The 18,779-nt window shown below is 43.0% G+C and overlaps 2 protein-coding genes across 2 annotated transcripts in view; both read right to left on the reverse strand.

Moving 5' to 3' along the window:
- The window catches only part of sspo (SCO-spondin), a 148,671-nt gene that overhangs the window by 28,005 nt on the left and 101,887 nt on the right, over positions 1 to 18,779 (reverse strand). The window contains exons 101-111 of the mRNA XM_085763813.1: positions 17,774 to 17,913; positions 16,906 to 16,952; positions 16,565 to 16,813; positions 13,888 to 14,049; positions 12,242 to 12,358; positions 12,008 to 12,146; positions 11,196 to 11,392; positions 10,906 to 11,076; positions 9,289 to 9,416; positions 8,562 to 8,716; positions 5,334 to 5,380 (exon numbers count right to left, since the gene is read on the reverse strand). Of these exons, the coding sequence (XP_085619939.1) occupies positions 5,334 to 5,380; positions 8,562 to 8,716; positions 9,289 to 9,416; positions 10,906 to 11,076; positions 11,196 to 11,392; positions 12,008 to 12,146; positions 12,242 to 12,358; positions 13,888 to 14,049; positions 16,565 to 16,813; positions 16,906 to 16,952; positions 17,774 to 17,913 (1,552 nt within the window). The remainder of the gene's footprint in view (positions 1 to 5,333; positions 5,381 to 8,561; positions 8,717 to 9,288; positions 9,417 to 10,905; positions 11,077 to 11,195; positions 11,393 to 12,007; positions 12,147 to 12,241; positions 12,359 to 13,887; positions 14,050 to 16,564; positions 16,814 to 16,905; positions 16,953 to 17,773; positions 17,914 to 18,779) is intronic.
- Positions 103 to 5,101, reverse strand: LOC146966201 (SCO-spondin-like). The gene is made up of 4 exons (XM_085763954.1): positions 5,086 to 5,101; positions 3,941 to 4,105; positions 2,518 to 2,798; positions 103 to 261 (listed from the first exon to the last, which is right to left on the reverse strand). Exons 1-4 carry the CDS (start codon positions 5,099 to 5,101, stop codon positions 103 to 105), a joined length of 621 nt encoding a protein of 206 aa, XP_085620080.1.

The raw sequence follows: 18,779 nt of genomic DNA on the forward strand, positions 1-18,779 counted from the left end.
GTTTGAAGAGGTCAGACTCAGTGAGTGGTGTTAGATCTGTCTCTGATCGGGAGCTTTAAACACCGACTTTAAGCGTTAACATTGTGTCGTCTCGCTGCAGCTTTAGACAGTCAGGTTAGGAGATGTGTTATTATGTCGGCGTATATGCGTGTGTGTGTGTCTCACCTCTTCACAGTGAAGTGGAGGACACCTCAGCTGGCACAGTTTCTTCCCGTTGACACAGCGGCACGACGAGCAGCCCTCCTCCCACTCTGATCCTGCCTGGCTCACACACACAGACACAGGCACACACACACACACACACACATAGACACACACACAGACACACAAACGATATTCATAGTCACTTTCCAGACTCCTAAAATACAGGTGCTGTCATCGAGCCTCAGCAGCTTGTTCTTATTATCATTTCCTTCATGCACGTTCACATTAAAACTAAAAAGGATCTGTTTCCTCTAAAGTCCTGCATGGCTGGTACTCTGCAGAAACTAGAACACACACACAACCACACACACTATTATGATTATTATTATTATTATTATTATATATTCTGAGTCCGTGTTAGCTTTGGGAATCATTAGCAGTGCTTTTACCCGTATAAAATCACCCACTTGGGAGTTGCCTTTGTTGCTCACACTGAACCGTTTGGCAAAATAATCACGAGGCGGTTGATTAGAAAATCGTACAAAGTCTTTATATGGACATTAGTCATCTGCAGCCGACACACACACACACACACACACAACACACGCACACACGGAGAGAGAGGAGGACTGAGGGAGAATGAAGAGGATGAAGAGACTTATAAGTCCTGTAAAGAAAGTAGAGGAGACGTGGAGAGCGACGAGGAAACAAGGAGCAGATGAAACGAGGGAGCGACAGGTCCGACGAGGGGGTGGGAGGGTTACGACCTCTTGTCAGTGTTTGATTAATTCTTATAATCCCATAATATCCCCTCCCTCATTAATAATTCCTGGCAGGCTTGCCCGGTCGCGGTTCGAGCTCCGAGCTTTTTTTTCCCCTCTTCTTTCTACGGCACTTCCTGCATAATTGATGCGGCCGAGGGGTTGGAGAGGCTTAGTGGTGTAATGTGGCCCGAGGGGCACGTCACTCATCTTCTAATAGGAGTAAATAACACAATGGGAGTGAATGGGAGAGAGGGAACGTAAACAAGCACAAAGAGGAGGGTTAGGGGCAGCAGATGTCAGGTGGTTACCTACATACCTACCTGCGGCATGCAAACATATGGCCACCTCTGGTCCAAATGTCTGTTAATGTGAAACAGTTCAGCAAGTGGAGGATGAAATGATCTCCAAAAGGCATGAAGTTAAACTTTTTTTCAACTTCAATATTTTAATCGATATTAGTGTATTATTTTTTTGAAAAAGGGAAACAAAGCAGCAGCCTGCAGAAGAACAGGAAACCCAGGAGACTTGAGCTCTCAGAGAACTTTGACCAAGGTATCAGACAAGATATTTACTATTTACAAGCTGTAATAGTTTCCAAAGGGGGGCTACTAGGTACTGGGGATGCACCTGAATCTGAATACGTTATTCAGAAGTACACAAATAATGTTTTTGATCCAGGATTGTTTTTCTGCCCGAAGTTTCTTCTCATTATTCTAAAGAAAAAGAAACGTTTGGATGTGTGTTATGAGCCAACTACAAGAGATTAAAACAAAACGGAACAAAAAAAAACCATGTTGGCACGTGTTTTGAGACAATTACATCCATGCACGAGACATTGCCACAGTTTGTGCTTATGTAATCGCAGAGGAGCAACAGCACATGAGGTGACTCTGGTTCACACTCCAACACAGTGGGTGGCGCTAATGCACCTTAACAGGAAAAGAAGCAGCTATAAAACGGTGCATACATTTTTTTGAGTGTCACAACCTCACCAAACGACTCGTTTCACTACCAGAAGTTGATCCATTCAGTCTGATTACGAGCTGCACGATTAAATTATTTTATTCCCTTTCTAGATAGGCAGAAGTTAACTTGGCGGAAGTTTCTAGTGCGCCCACTTCTGGTTTCTTCCCAAATACGAATAACGAACAAAGTTTTTTTTAAAAGCCTGAATCTGAACTCAAATACAAATAGTGTACTGGCTGTAGTGTACACCCTGACTAGGTATAACTATGCAGGAGGCCCAGACCTTTGCTGCAGGCCTTTTTCCTTTTCTGTCAGTTTGAAAATGTAGAAGATGAAAATAAAAAAAACTAATCATATTGTTTAAAAACTAAAGGGAATGTGTCATCTGTAACTTTATGTCTTTTGGAGATCATTTCATCTTTGACTTGGCTTTAACTGTTCACATTAACAGACATTTTGACCAGGGGTGCCCAAACTCTTGCATAATGCCACTGTACATGTGTGTGTGTGTGTGTGTGTGTGTGTGTGTGTGTGTGTGTGTGTGTGTGTGTGTGTGTGTGTGTGAGTGTGTGTGTGTGTGTGTGTGTGTGTGTGTGTGTGTGTGTGTGTGTGTGTGTGTGTGTGTGTGTGTGTGTGCGTGTACCTGTCGCAGGACGCCCCGGTCGCTGCAGGGGCAGAGGGCGGGGATCACACAGCTGCCCTCGGTGTCGCGGTACAGCCCGTCCTGACACACGCAGCCCTGCACGGAGCGACTGCAGTTCACAGCAGCAGAGGAGGAGGAGGAGGAGGAGGAGGAGGAGGAGGAGGAGGAGGAGGAGGAGGAAGAGTAAATGTCCTGACAGCTCCTCTCACACGGCGGCACCTCCTCCTCCTCCGTCTCACCCCTCCCTGTCCCCCTCCTCCACTGCTCCCCCTCAGGGCAGGCTGCACACCGAGGAGGAGGAGGAGGAGGAGGAGGAGGAGGAGGAGAGGAGGAGAGGAGGAGAGGAGGAAGAGGAGGACAGGTGAGAGATGGTGGGATGATAAAAGGTGGGGGAAATTGAAAAAATGGAGATGATTCGATGATGAATTGGAGGGGGAGAGGGGGGAGTGAGAAGGAGGTGTGGACAGAAGATCTGTGCATTAGGAGCTTTAATATAAATCATCATGACACTTTATATATATATTTTTTTTTTTTTTTCACCTCCTGCTGTGACATTTAACACTTTAAAAGACTTTGATCTCACAGACTGCACTGCACTAAGACAGGAACTAAACCCGGTATCTACGGTAACACCACCTCGCTGACATTTACTCATTTACATATTTTCATTTTCTGCTACTTTCTACTCCACAATATTCATGTTGTGACAGCTTCGGTTACTGGTTACTTAAAATATTTTTTTATTATAACAAAGTCTTCAATGGTTTCCCATGTTTGTTTGTCAGAATGAAAAAGAATTCACTTTTCAGGTATGTGTGAGTTATTGCAGCTCCACTAAATAGACGTTTTAGTCATTTTATGTGATAATGTCAAGAAATAGCCAAGAAATAACAAGTAATTGCGTCATAATGTCTATAAATAGCCTATAAATAACGGTCAATTTCATAGAAATGTCGAGAACTATAGCCAAGAAATAATGATTGATTGCGCAGAAATAGCCCAGAAATAACAGTCAATTGCAAAGGACTTGGTGGAGAAACATTCAAAGCATGAAAAGCATGTGTAATCTTTTGCCTTCATGAAAAACATGACATTACTATGAAGTTGACAGTTATTTCTTGGCTATTTCTTGACATTATCACATAATTAGCGACCTGTAAATTAAATGTTCTTCAATTTACAGATTAATTTATGGATTTACCGATGTTTTTTCTGACTTTATTGTCTGTTAATCATGTTATGAAACCAGAACCTGTTGATTAGAAACCACTGTGCTATTACAGTAAACACAACAGTAAAGAGTAAATACTGTATAAATTCAACTTACTTCAGTACGATTTTAGATGCAAATGAAGTCTTGTACTTATTATAATGTTTTTAACTTATAATTTTAATTAACTTTCTATCCTTTATCTGCACTCACCACAGTCGGGGGCCATGCAGGCTGTGGTGCGGCGGTCGGGGCCGTCACACGGGGCCCCGCGGTACCGACGGGGCTGCAGCACCGACCTGCTGGAGCTCTGGAGCCCAGAACCACAGCTGGCCGAGCAGGGAGTCCACTGGGACCAGCTGGACCACGTACAGTCCACTGCAGCAGGAGGAGGAGGAGGAAGAGGAAGACATCAGAGGAATATAAACCAACACTCACACTCTTCTTATACAGTATTTTCATTTTCCTTTGCAGCAGGAAGAAAATATGCGGGGTATAGGTTTATATTAAAGCCATTTCTTTAGGTCAAACATCCACTGGGAGCGATCCTGAAACAGCAAAATCCCCTAAACTCCACAAAAATAAAATAGATTTTAAAATAAAGGTTTGGTTTCAGAGTTTGAAATTAAAGTTAGACAGGTAAAAAGACACCAGGGAGTGGTTAAATCCAACAGCACCTACAAGGGAGGATTTGACCAGAATAAATCTGGTGATAATTGTAAACTGTAAAATGGAAAAGCTGACTATTGTTTAAGAATCCAAAAGGATGCATTTGAAAAAAATTGGGAAAAATTGATTGAATTCATAACCCCAAAACTTCTTCTTCCTGATGAAAATAACAGTTCCCTCATTTAAATGTACATAGTTGACATTTTAATGATTGTTACACTGATGAGGTAGAAAACTGCAATTATGCAGGTTGTAAGCAGAAGAGAGAGTATAGTTGTGTTTTGTATGTAAAATTGCTAAACTTTTTATATCTGGTGGAGTATAAGGACATGTTGCCAGGAAAGTGAATCTGGAGGCTGATGAAGGACCCAGAGGACTGTCCTTTACCACAAAAACTGCAGCTTTTAGAGACTTGTGTTGTTCACCCGTGTGCATAAATGTTGGGAAAATGAAAAAGACTATGGAAAATACCAATTTTGTATTTTTTTTACTTTGAAAATGTCTTTTCGAAACCAAATTTTTTTTTTAAAAAGGAAGAGAGAAAAAAAGGCGAGAAAATAGCCACTGAGATAAATAAAATGTGACTAAAAGATTCATCATGATCAGAGGTTTTAGTGGACAAAACTAAATAAATAAAAGGAACACTCAGGAGTTTCCTGTTGAACTCTGGGTAACAGATAAAACATCACAGAGGATGTGGGTCATGGTTCAACTTCTCTTCTCTCTCTCGTTAGCTCGTGTTTAGGACACAGAAAGCTGCTGCAGCCTGTGATCGATGCGACTGTCACTCAGTTATTTGAGCCAACTGCTGCCGCAGCTGTTACCGACTAAACTATAGATAGTTTGACGTCTCCATCGGTTCGGCCACAGATTATTATCGCTGCTTTTAAAAAGTCACAGAGGCCACAGAGACGAGACGTGACGGAGCTTCACTCACCGTCACAGAGCTCCGAGGTGCAATTGAACGCTCCACCTGCACACACACTGCAGAGAGAGATAAACAGATTATTATATTACTGAACACACACCACAGTCGAGTATGAAACCACAGGAGAAGAAGATGAAATGACTTACGACACGTCTGCAGCGTGTCAGACGATCTGCTACAGTCGATATCACGGAGACGTTGAAATCCAACTCTCAAACACTTAAGACTCAAACATTAACTCAATTTCAAAATATCAATGTCACATTAATTGGTGATAGCTTTCGTCATAAATAAACCAGACTGAGATAAACCTGAGAGTGTTGTTGTTGTTTCTCTCATGGGCACTTTGTTACGTCTGTGTGTTTATTTTGGTAAAACTGGACGGTTTTCACAGGACGTTAAATTTGTTCTTCCTTCTTCTCCTGAGAGACGAGATGTTCAACTCATAAAACAAAAACCTCTTCTTCAAAAATTCAGTAGCAAACCTGAAAATAATGTGTCGCTGCTGCAGAGGAACAAAACAGCAAGTGCCCTGAAGAAACTTAAAGGGATAGTTCAACATTTTGTCAAATTGGCCCATTGCCAGAATCCCTATAGTCATAGCAGTAGGTTCGTTACCTTTAATTGTCGGTGCAAGCTATTTTTAGAACGGCGGAGCAGAGCTGCGAGCTGCTCAGAGCTACGCTACGGAGGCTCATGGGATTTCTTGATTTCCCTAGAACTCATCAAATACACAATCCAACAACTCCACAACGCTCTGGTGGACAAGTTGTGACCTGCACATTCACCACGCTATGAGATAATAACACAACGTTACCACACAGAGTTGTTTTAGAGGGAAATACAGAGACTGCTTGATGAAAAACTGTCCCTGAAGGCAACGTGCATCAGTGGTTTTGCATGAATTTACCTCTAAAACAACTCTGTGTGGTAACGTTGTGTTATTATCTCATAGCGTGGTGAATGTGCAGCTCACAACTTGTCCACCAGAGCGTTGTGGAGTTGTTGGATTGTGTATTTGATGAGTTTGATGAGGGAAACCAAGAAATCCCTCTAAAAATAGCTTGCACCGACAATTAAAGGTAACAAATCTACTGCTATGACTATAGGGGTTATGGCAATGGGCCAATTTGCCAAAGTGTTGAACTATCCCTTTAACTAACTGGTTTTATTTGTTGTAGACTTGTAGAGTCAAGGCTGAACAATAATAATTTTGCTTTTAGAGTTTTTATTTAGATTAAAATGATGCATGTGGTACTTGGTTTGAAGTGAGCAGAGGTATTTCAGTGATGATGTAAAGTCGTGTGATTCAGAAAACCAACCTGAAAGAGATTAATGACTGTCTGCTCTAAAATAAACAGGAGATAAAAAAAATAAAATAAAATAAAAGCAGCCGTTGTGGTTGTGTAGCTACTGTATGAAAACTGATGTTAAGTAAAAGAGTATTAACGACCGGCTCAAACCAGCAGAGACAGGTCGCGCTCCTGTAATTTATTTCATTAAAAACATATCGTAAAGATATTGCATGAGGCACACACACATGATGCTGATCTCAACGAATCGATGCAGGAGGGAGCATCACACACACACACACACACACACACATACACACACACACACACACACACACACACACACACACACATACACACACCTACGATGATTAATCACAAGGTAAATTATTGTCTGTTTCTTGTGGACGTTTAATCTACTCTCAATAACAGGAGTGAGCGCCGGGGAGGACACTCAGATTGATGAAGAAGCGCAGCCGCTGCTTTAACAAAGGGAGGAATGAACAGGTGCATTAATATGCAGGAGGAACAAACGACACAGAGGAGGAAAATAAAACACAAACTCTGAAGAACCTGACTGTAAACGACTCAATAAAATATATTTAAATGAGTTCAGTGGACACGGAGTGAAAGTCAGGTGCAAGGTCACTGACTCTAACTCGCTGCTTATTAAAAAAAAAGCACTTTTTCATTTTGCTCTCAGCTCTGTCTCAATGCAGAGTTTCATTTCAGTTTCTCGTTTCTCCTCCCCACCCTCCTCCCTCCTTCCTTTTCAATATCATCTCTTTCTCTTTTTATTCTGACAAAAGCCCACATGTTCAAAGAAACTGTGTGAACCTGGTAAAGTAAATCCGGTCGGACGCGACAACGCGTGGTCGACCATGTTTGTCATATCTGCTCCTGTTCCACTCGCTAAATGTATAAAGGATTAGAGCCGCGCTCGCAGAATCAGTTCCTCTGCTTCGATTCAGAGGGTCGGGATTTTCCGATGCACAAATAAAACATTTTCCTCTCTCACACACAGACACACAACAGAGCTGCTCTGGAGGAACGAAAAGCTCCTGCTGCCTGAATCTGGACAACACGAGCAGCAGCAGCAGCACACATTTTGGTGCACAACAGTAGGATCATAACGGGATTATATCGATTAATTTGAGTTAAAGATGATCTCTCCAGGTCTGGTCTCTCCTCCTCTGTGTCTCTAACCCTCCTCTCCTCCATGTGCATTTGTTTTCAATGAGAAATCAATCCATGGAGCGGTGGATAACGTTATTTATCATCTACCATGTTACCATGTGTATATCTGTGTAGTCTTATCTGTCATAAACAAGAGATTACGGGGTAACAGGGCGCGTTACGTTTGTGTGGCGGTGCCGCAGAGACGAGAGCTGGGACACCTATACATTGTATAGTTTAGGTAAATATCTTGCATAGTTCCACTTAAATATTTTAGAAAGATATTTATAATGGCTTCTGTATTAACACACTTCTCTTCAGACACATGGAAGCTCGAGCTATTAAGTGTCTCATGGTGTTTTTAGCATCTGATATGGATCAAACCACTGTCACTGTGAAGTCTGAAAAAGTCTGCACGGGACTCATTTCTTCAGCAGCAGATGAGTGGGAGGAGCTACTAACTGTATATGGTTAGTGGTGGTAACTCACATATCAAAAGATACAGAGACTGAATATAAATATAAAGTCTGACATTTGTAGTTGGTTTTAAAGGGGAAACTGGATTAAAATTAGAAATAGGTTTTGAAAAAAATGTGTTATCGCCCAGATCTACCACAGACTTAACCATTTTCATCACTTTCTCAGCCCGTTAACTATAAAACCTCATATTTGTGTCATATTTACCTGTGTGGACTCAAGTGAACTGATGAACCTGTGTGTAGTGTGTGTGTAGTGTGTGTGTGTGTGTAGTGTGTGTGCAGTGTGTTACCAGGTGTTGCAGAGGTGCTGGACGACGGCTCCCGGTGGCAGCAGAGCGTCGTCGGTCTCCTCGCCGCTCATGTTGAAGCTCTGGTAACCGTCCGGCAGAGAGAGCGGCGAGCAGGGACAGTCGGCGTGAGACACACACGAGCCTCCGTACATCACCTGAGAGGGACGCAGAGTCAGACACACACACACACACACACACAAACATTACAACGTTTTACTTGAGCACTGTAGCATTTATTACATTGTATGTTTTTGGTTTCGTTGTGTTTCTCAATCCATCTTAGCACAACTCCAACAAGAAATCCTGCTCTGGTTCTGCACCTCCATCTCATTTATCCATCCTTGACAGTTCATCTCACCTAAATTTATTTAATTGCACTATATATCCTGTTTTTTTTTTTGTTTTTTTGTTGTATTTGTAGTTTTTGTTTTTAGTAGTGTCATGTTAATTGTCTCTTATTTTAGTGTCATTGTCTGCTGGTTTCTGTTTGGATACGTCCTATTTCGTGTGCTGATTTTTGTGTTTCCTGTGTTTCCCGTTTTTATGAATTATGTTCCTTATGTCCTTGTTGTTCATTTTAATAGCTTTTAACACCTCGCCAGGAGGACTACAGTCGAAAATTAGGCTTTGGCTAACACTGGCACCTTTACAGTTATGTACATTAATGTGCACTGTCCTCCTTAAATAAAAAAAAATTAAAATAGATAGATACAGTAGATGTACACACCTGTCCAGGAGGGCAGCTACATCCGGGTGTGCAGGGTGCAGGTAAACACTGAGTGTGCGGCCACAGATCCTCACAGGTGAACGGACACGTACCTGTACAGTCGCTGAACACCTGCCCACTGGGACACTCTGTAACACAGACACACACACACACACACACATACACACATATAAACATCCACTGAATCACACATTAAGTGCCTCATATATATTTCCATGTGTTTTTCTTCTCTGTGCATATTTCACAGTCTGTGTCTGCAGAACAGACGAACTCAGACACATCAGAGGTCGCACCTTTGACTGCAACTCACTATAAATACACTCCTCTGCGTTGCCTGGTAACAACTTTATTTAACTGTACATCAGGAATCATATGTGCTCTGTGTGTGTTATTGTGTGTGTGTGTGTTAAGTCTGGTACATGCATAAAGATAAGGACGAGGAGTCACACCTGATGGGTTGATATTCTGTGGTTTCTCACAGGCAGGATGTTTTTGTTTTTGTTTTCATGTGATACTGATGATGTTGGAAATAATTGTTAATATGCACCGATTGCATTTTCCCTTCCTTGTACGGGCTACTTGATACGCTGCTACTGACGTTGTTTCAGCACACTGTATGAACCCTCCCTCTTAGACTTTTAATCGTATGTCTCGAATGTTTTTTATGTCTTTTTTTACTTGCTGCAACACTAATAGGCTTCATGCACAGCTCCAGTACTTCCTGAACTTAAACAAGCTCCTTTATTTCCTGTCTTACGTTATTGGACAAACTGATCTGGTACGAGTTCACGGGTCGGAAGTTACAGGTTTGACGGCCGTTATAGAGCATTTTCATGGGTAGCAGGTCGGAAAAACACGAGTTATGGGTTGCCTGGAACGCTATAAACTTGTAAATTGTGACCTGAAGCCATGCATGGAACGCGGCATAAGACAGGAAATAAGGGAGCTTGTTTAAAGCAGAAGTAAGGTGAATGTTTGTGTTAATATAAGTCTTAAATAGTTCTTCCGACAGCAATCACTTCTATAGAGTGTTTGGTCTGAAACACGGGTCTGTCAGTCACTCTGCTCTGCTGTAAGCCGAGGAGAAAACTTTCCTTGTATCCTACAACCTTTATCCAATGAGGAGAGAGAACGGCATAAAGGGGCGGTCCTCTCTGTGTGTGCAGCCAAGGGATGCGCGTGAATGTGGTGACGTAGGGACGAGGGCGGGGACTGCTAACTCCATCTGCTGACAGGAAGTTAGACAAAACCACCGGATCACTTACTTCTGCTTTAAGTTCAGGAAGTAGTGGAGCTGTGCATAAAGCCTAATACAGGGACACAAATAAAGCTGAACTGAACCACCTCCATGGCTACCATCAACAAAGTACTGTACGTCAGATCACGTTTAATCACGTGAGATTTCTGGCGTGAGGGGCGAGACTCTAGTGTCATCAGACAAATCGTTAAGTGTGTTGTATTTGTAATATTGTAGCACACCACACACAATACAATCAAAACTGTTAATCAATTATCTTTTATCTTCATGTGTATCTATCTTCACAGATATATTATAAAATCTTTGTGTCCCAGGCTTTAGTGTGTGTGTGTGTGTGTGTGTGTGTGTGTGTGTGTTACCAGGCCGGCAGCTGTTGGTGTTACAGACAGTGTGCTGTTCCAGCGGTCCGACACAAGCCGTCCCACCAGGCTCCGCTTCTCTGAGGATCGTCTTGTTCCGCATCGACACCCCGCCGCCGCATGTGGCGCTGCACTCGCTCCACGGCGACCAGTCACTCAGCAAACAGCCCACTGGGGGGAGGAAGAGGAGGAGGAGGAAGAGGAGGAAGAGGAGGGAGGATTGAAAGTTTTAAAACTTTCCAAAGTCATATTTTCTTTGTTTTCTTCCTGGTGCTCTCTTGATCTCAGACCTGGACACGGCGGGAGGTCGCAGCTCTCCGTCTCCGTGGTGACAGCGCAGGAAGGCCCGCCCTCTTTTTCCCGGCAGAGGCGTGTCCTCGTGGTCCGGCCGCGCCCACAGGAAGTCGAGCAGACGCTCCACGGGCTCCAGGGCTCGTACACGGGGCAGGGCAGCTCGGTGCACAGCAGCGTGCCGTTCTCACACACGCTGAGGACGACAGAGGACAAGATTAAAAAACTAAAATCCGACGCTGCGAGGAGAAGTCAAGTATTTAAAGGGACGAGGAGTTTCTCCAGCGGCAGAATGAAAAATTCCACGACAATAAAAAAGTCTCATATTAATGTGGATGAATCTACGTTACCACTTGTTAATGGGCCCATTTTCGATAAATATATCGTTCTGTGTCTATCATTATTTTGTTATTATTAGTGGTGGTGGAAATGCTGGGCGAGCCGACCAATGTTTCCTTACTTTAAGTTTCGTGGCGAGTCATGAGAATAACGCCGCCGAATCGGTGTTTATGGTGGGAACTATGACGGTATGTGATCGTCTTCCAACCTCTGACTTTAATTCTTGATGAATGAAAACATGAGTCTGTCTTGCGCCGGTCAAAGAATTTCACGGAGGCTCATAAATGTAGTGTGGAAACACTTCGCTTTTCCAAAACTCCTTGTTGTTCCTTTAATTTGTAGAAGCAAGAAGAAGAAGAAGAAGAGGTGAGGAAGTCTGAAAGTTTTTCTTTCTACGAGCTTAAATTATTCTAATTTTCACCTTTCACTCCAAAAAATCTAAATTTTAAATGCAGACACAGCTTCTTCTCACCAGGTGTTACAGTCCACGCTGAGCTCCTCTTTAGGGTCGAACTCCAGCGTCCCGTTGCCTGATGGGATACCGCAGCGGCACTCCGTCACAGGGACACAGCGTCCGTCCTGCAGCAGCTGTCCCTCAGGACACCGACAGCCTGAGACACCACAGAGGTTGTTTTTTAGAAAACTGGACGGATGCTGTGTCTTTTACCTGCAGGGATCTCCTGTTGGTATTTGTGTTTCTGTTTACCTGCGTGACAGGATCCCTGCAGACACTGGACGTGCTCCCACAGGTCGGTGCAGCTGCGAGGACACTGATTGGCACAGCTGTCCTGGTAGCTCCGCCCCCTGTCCTCACAGCGCTCACCTGAAACACAGGAAGGTTACTAAGATACTGGAGAGACGGGACATAAAAATAATATAATAAAGTAATAGTTTTATGAGAATAAAGTCATAATATTACAGAAAAAAGTCATCATTTTACGAAAAAAGGTCATAATTTTATGAGAATATAGTGTCAATTTTATGAGAATAACAGATAAAGTGGGACTGATGAAGGAATACTTAATCTTTTTCTTATCTTATTCCATTTTAACATAAAAGCTGAGTCCAGATCTGCAACTGCAAACCACCTGCTGCTAAACTCTACTGCAATTAAAGCAGATATCAGTGGAATGTTTTTGTTAATATAAGTCCTAAATAGTCCTATTTTCCGTCAGCAATCACTTACATGAAGTATTTCAGCCTAAACACGAGTCTCTCCGTCACTCTGCTCTGCTGTAACCCGAGGAGAAAATTTTCCTTGTGGGATACAAGTGTTATCCAATGAGGGGAGAGAACGGCATGAAGGGCTGTGTGTGCAGCCAAGGGATGCGCGTGAATGTGGTGACGTAGCACGAGGACCAATTGATGCCTGACAAGGGCGGGGGCTGCTAACTCATGGTGCGTTCAAGGAAACTCGTACTTTGTGTTTTTCCTTCCTGTGAAGTCATACCAGTTCGATCTGGTACGAGTTCACGGGTCGGAAGTTACGAGTGGCCGTTATAGGAAACTTTCACAGACAACAGGACGGTAAAAACACGAGCTACGGGTTACCTGGAACGCTACCAAGTCGTAGTTGTGACTTGAAGCTGTAACTTACGGTTTCAAAAGCCTGCCTTGAACACAGCATTAGCCGAAACGGCCGTGCCACTGATATCTGCTTTAATAATAGTGATTATAACTATTATTATTAAGAGGAGAAATACAGTTTCCTTTAACAGTATTATTGCTGCTGCTAATATATTATACTACATGGCCCCGCCGACCCTGAGTCTGATTCTGCTCTTGGTGGGAATCATTGGGTCTGTAGATACTGTGATGGAGAGAAGGTCTGGATCTAAAACTACTGCCCTTTTTTCTTTTTTTTTTAACTTTTATTAGTGCATTATAGGGTGAGGACACACAATCAAATAATAGGGGTGCAACTTGGGTGATTAACAGCACAGCACAAACTCCAAAGACTCCAAACAGGCGAACGGAGAGAAAAGAAGAACAAAACAAAACAAAAACAAGACAAAAAAGGTGGGCTTAGATTTTTTTCTTCTGTGTGTGTGTGTGTGTGTGTGTGTGTGCACGAGTGTGAATGAGAGAGAAAGAGAGACCAAGGGATGGATGAGAGAGAGAAAAAAGCAAAATACATAAGTAGTAGGGTTAAAAACTGAGAACGAAATTTATTATAAATTAAATAATTCTATCAATAATAAAGCAGAAAGAATAAAACAAACCCCACGAGTCCCGCCCTGCTCCCACCCTGGGGGTCTTGGTCCTCGGGGCCAGCTGGAGGTCTATAAGTTATGGATACAGTACTTCTACCTACATCTGAAGCTGCTGCCTTGATAAAACAGAGTCTGGTACCTGGGCAGAGTCCCGTGTTGCAGCTCTGGCTCTGGGTCTGTTGGCTCCTGCAGTCGGGCCCCGGAGGAGAGGCCAGCGGCCGCCTGAAGCGCTGCCTCACCCCCCCGCTGCACGGGTCCGCACAGGCCGTCCAGACGCTCCACACACTCCACTGACACAGGTCTGTAAGAGCAGCGAGAGTGAACTTCAACAACCTGCCACGAAGGTGATCGGAGCTAAAAACTACCGGTCAGTATTAAGACAGCTGTACAGAATGAAGCACAAAGACTTTTAAATGATCATTCACATATTCTGCATAACGAATATGAACTCGTACCATCTGGGAGATGATAGAGAACTTGTAGACATAAAACTAATGGGTACAAACTCTCATTTCTCCAAACATCAAATTGTTCTGCTGAACAAATCTGCTTCATATCCCAGGGTCTCTGCCAGTTTCACCAGCTCAAATTTAAGACTTTTTAAGACCTTTTTAAGACCATTACGGATTAAATTTAAGACCTATCATGACAAATAAAAAACATACAAAAGAAATGCGGAGTCACAAAATTAGAAATTGATTGATGCTCGCCCATGGTGGGCATAAGACAATTTAAGACCTGTCTAAAATTATTTAAGACTTGAACACATTTTAAGACATTTTAACATTTTAAGGCCTAAAATTTCGATTTTCAAATTTTAGACTTTTTAAGACCCCGCGGATACCCTGTATCCTGGAATAACCTTTTATATTTTATGGTTTCTATTGTGTTGTACAGTAGATGTATTGGCTACTTTGGCACTGTACGAGTCATTACTGTCCATGGTGCAATGTATTATTATTATTAAGGAGAGTGTCTATGTTTTATATCAGGGGACAATAAAGTTTATCCTGCTCCTGAACCTCAAGTGTGTTTTCACAGCGCCTTGTCATACAGATTGTAATTATCATGATGAGAGCTGTGACAGCTGTAACTGTCGTCCTCTCCTCTGATGATCCTCATTACAAGTGTGTTTACAGTTTATGGACTTAGTGTCAGGGTTTGTTGGAGATAATGAGATTTCTGATCCATATACAGTAGGTTTGTTTTGTGTATTCAGACTCAGAGTAAATAAAACCTTTTGTTCATCATCATCATCATCATCATCATCACTCAGCAGCTCAATGATCTGGATCTTCTGTGATAAAGTACAAGACCTCAGATATTTGACATGCAGATCAGGCCCTAAGGTCGACTGGGCACGGTTGTGATTCAGAGCCACTTCCATTCAGACCCACAGGGGAGAAGCTGAGGAGAGAGGAGGACCGACGTGGCCGAGCTCAGGATGAATCAATCGACTCCGTACGTCCCAGAGGAAACGCCAACGTTTACCCTCTTCCTCCTCCTCAGATCCCTTCTCCCTCTTCCGTTCATGGTTTCTTGTCTTTGGGGGAACAGCGAGAACAGAGCAGCAGCGACGCACAATCACATTTTTCACTGCGGATACTGATTGCATTCATTTAAAACCGTCCGCTGATGGTAATTACTAATCTACTACGCTGCCGGCGAGCGGTGAAGTGACACACAATAAATAACCACAGGGAAAAAAACCAGCGGGAGCCTCCGAGACGCACTTTTTAGATTTTAATTAGAGATTCTGTGTGGTGAGAAACTTTACTCGTTCTTTTCTGTTTACGATGCAACAAACCGACGATGGATTCAGTCTGAGCAAAGATAAAAACGTTTATACTAATTGTTATTGGTGCCAAAGAAGAGCAAATGTAAACCAGTGCTGTGACATCAAAGATAAAGAACAAAGTGGAGGTGGTGCAGCTACTGTAACAATATAAAATTCAACAATTAATCACAAATATAAACAAACTAACAAATTTTATAATAGAAAGACTGAAAAAACTTGATTTTGACTTGATTGCAATAAAACTACGATTAGAAATGGTTTATAATTAGGTTATTATTTGGTTGTTATCACTTTATTATTCATAAAGAAACCATTAAACCCATACTGATAATCTAAATCAATATATGAAAACTGTGTTTAAGCTTGTTTATAAATCCTTCATACTGATAGTCTTATTATAAAGTGGTAGTGAATCATACAGTATAGTGATGAATGATGATAAATAAAAAGAAATTACATTTAGTTTTAAGCTGCATCGCTCTTGTCTCTGTTTAAGAATGTTTTATTTGCTTTGTCGTTTATAAATTCAATTTGAAGATATTTATTCAGATCTGTCACAACACTCTCTTTTTATTCAATTACTTTAATCTTGTATATCTGTTTCTTTTAAACCCTCTTCAGATCTGTTTGTTCCGACTCTTTGTCTTTTGTAAAACACTTCTAAATTGTCTCGTAGACTTTTAATCTAGTTCCTTTTGTCACAACAGAATTATCTCTGGAGCCATTTCATCGCCGCAGTCTCTCTCTTGTCACACTCGCTCTGACCCGATCTGTAATTCATGTTTTTCTTTTTCTTCAGATGCCATGCTTGTCTAACTCCTCCGACTCATTCGCTGGGATGTCAGCGTCCTATTGTTGCAAGAAGCTGAGAAGAAGAACTCGGGGCCCGTTCTTCATTATTCTCCCTCAACTGTGGAGCAACTGGAGCTTGACGGACGGAGGCAGAACTGAAAAAAGGAACCGACTCCATCTCTCTGGGAGCTCAGACAGACTCAGAGGTGAGTGAAAACCACATTACCTCTGCAGATGTTAGCATCTGGACAGAGCCTCTCCTCCACCAGCGGGCCTGGACATTGGCTCAGCTCCTCATCCTCCTCGCTAGAGACTGGCAGACCAGAATCCAGGTCCAAACAGGCTCGGAAACGCCTCTGGATGGAGACCAGCTTATCTCCGCTGATGAGTCCTGGTTGGAGGGAGGAAGAGGAGGAGGAGGAGGAAGGCACACAGGGAGAGCAGGGAGTCCACTCCGACCACTCGCTGACGATGACTGAAAGAAGGGGAGAAAAGGAGGAGTTTAACAGGATAAAACTGTGGAAGGAAGTGTTGGAAAAAGTTTTTATCCCTCTGTTTGATTCTCACCTTCACACTCTCTCATGTCACACTGCAGAGAGCCGTCGTGACAAAGACTGGAGGAGAGAAGAGAGAAGAGACAGAGATCAGACTGATGTAAGATGATGTAAAACATAACTTCCCTCCTTATGCATTCATCCTGTATTCATGCTCTTTGCAGTGGAAAATTATCAAATTTAAAGCAATAGTTCAACATTTTTGGCAAATTAACCCATTGCCATAATCCCTATAGTCATAGCAGTAGGTTTGTTACCTTTAATTGTCGGTGCAAGCTATTTTTAAAACGGCAGAGCAGAGCCGTGAGCTGCTCAGAGCTACGCTACGCTACGCTAAATACACAATCCAACAACTCCACAACGCTCTGGTGGACAAGTTGTGACCTGCACATTCACCACGCTATGAGATAATAACACAAGTCGTTAGTTGTTTTATTGGTAAATTCAGAGACTGCTTGCTGAAAAACTGCCCCGACGGGAACGTGCATCAGCATTTTGCATGAATTTATCTTGAAAACAACTCTGTCTGGTAACATTTTGCTATTATTATTTCATACAGTAGCGTGGCTCAGCTGATCAGCGCTCAGATCGCAGTTAGAAACTCCAACTTTATAATAAACACCAGACTGAAGAGGGAGGAACAGCAGAGCTCCTCTGACGGCTCATCTGTGGAGCTGCAGGTGAGTTACAGGTGAGCTGGGTCAGGTTTCTTCTAGTTAGTTAGTTAGTTAGTTAGTTAGCTGCGGGATTTTTCTAATGAAGAAAATGTGCCGTGGCGCAAAAAAGTTGAAAAACACTGTGTTACAGCAACTGGTGCAAAAAGTGGGGGGAAAAAATGGCCTTCTTTTCTTTTTTAATATTTACAGTAGCTCGGCTCTCACCAGGTGCTGCAGCCGATGGTAACCGTGGCTCCCTGAGGGACGGTCACAGGTGTGGGCGGTTGTCCTGGAGCTCGGTGCTGCAGGTGGACGCAGCCGCATTCATCTGGACGGACACAGGAACCGTTCTGCTGCAGGAGGCCCTGCAGAGGAGGACAGAGAGGAGGACGTGTGATGGATCTAAACATGAATATATAGTTTATTAACAGCGTAAATTCTGACTTCCGGTGACGCAATGAACGTGTTGGCAGCATAGCAGCCGAGCTCCGCTGGACAAAATAACAGATTAGAGTGACAACAATAATATTTTGACGCCGAAACGCTAAAAAGACATTCATGAAGCATGAGTTCCTCTGCCGGCCAAAGGAGACAGGACAAACCCGACCCTTCACGAGGAAAAGTGGAGAATAAGCCGAATCAACCGAGCCCACCTAGCAAAAACATGGCTAGTAGCAACACGTGTCCGTCTCCGCCTGATAAATCGATACTGGAGGAGTTGAAGAGACTCCGAAAAGAAAACCAAGACGGACACAACCACACCAAATTGGCCCTTGGCCGTGTTGAACAAACTGTTTCGGACATAAAAGACCAACTGGCGGAACACGAAGAAAGAATGGGGAGAATGGAGGAGAGAATTGGGGCGGCCGAGGATGCGGAGATACGCCACCACAGGGCACTGAGATACCTGCTGCACCGGGATATTGAACTCTCGGCAAAATGCGACGACATGCAAAACAGGCTGAGAAGAAACAACATCAGGATCTTTCAAATCCCGGAAGACAGTGAAGGTAAAGATATGGCTGGATTTATTAAAGACCTGCTCCAGAAGGAACTTAAATTACCACCAGACCTGGACATTAAGATTGAAAGAGCACATCGCTCTCTTGTGGCCAAACCCAGAGATGCTACAGCCCCCCCAAGATCGATCATAGTGAGATTTTTGGATGCAGCAGTGAAGGACACAATCATCAAGCAGGCATGGAGCCAGGGTCCAGTCCTCTTTCAAGGA

Source organism: Trachurus japonicus, chromosome 20, assembly GCF_045865225.1.
Source record: "Trachurus japonicus isolate A0001 chromosome 20, Traja_1.0".
Classification (NCBI taxonomy): Eukaryota; Metazoa; Chordata; class Actinopteri; order Carangiformes; family Carangidae; genus Trachurus; species Trachurus japonicus.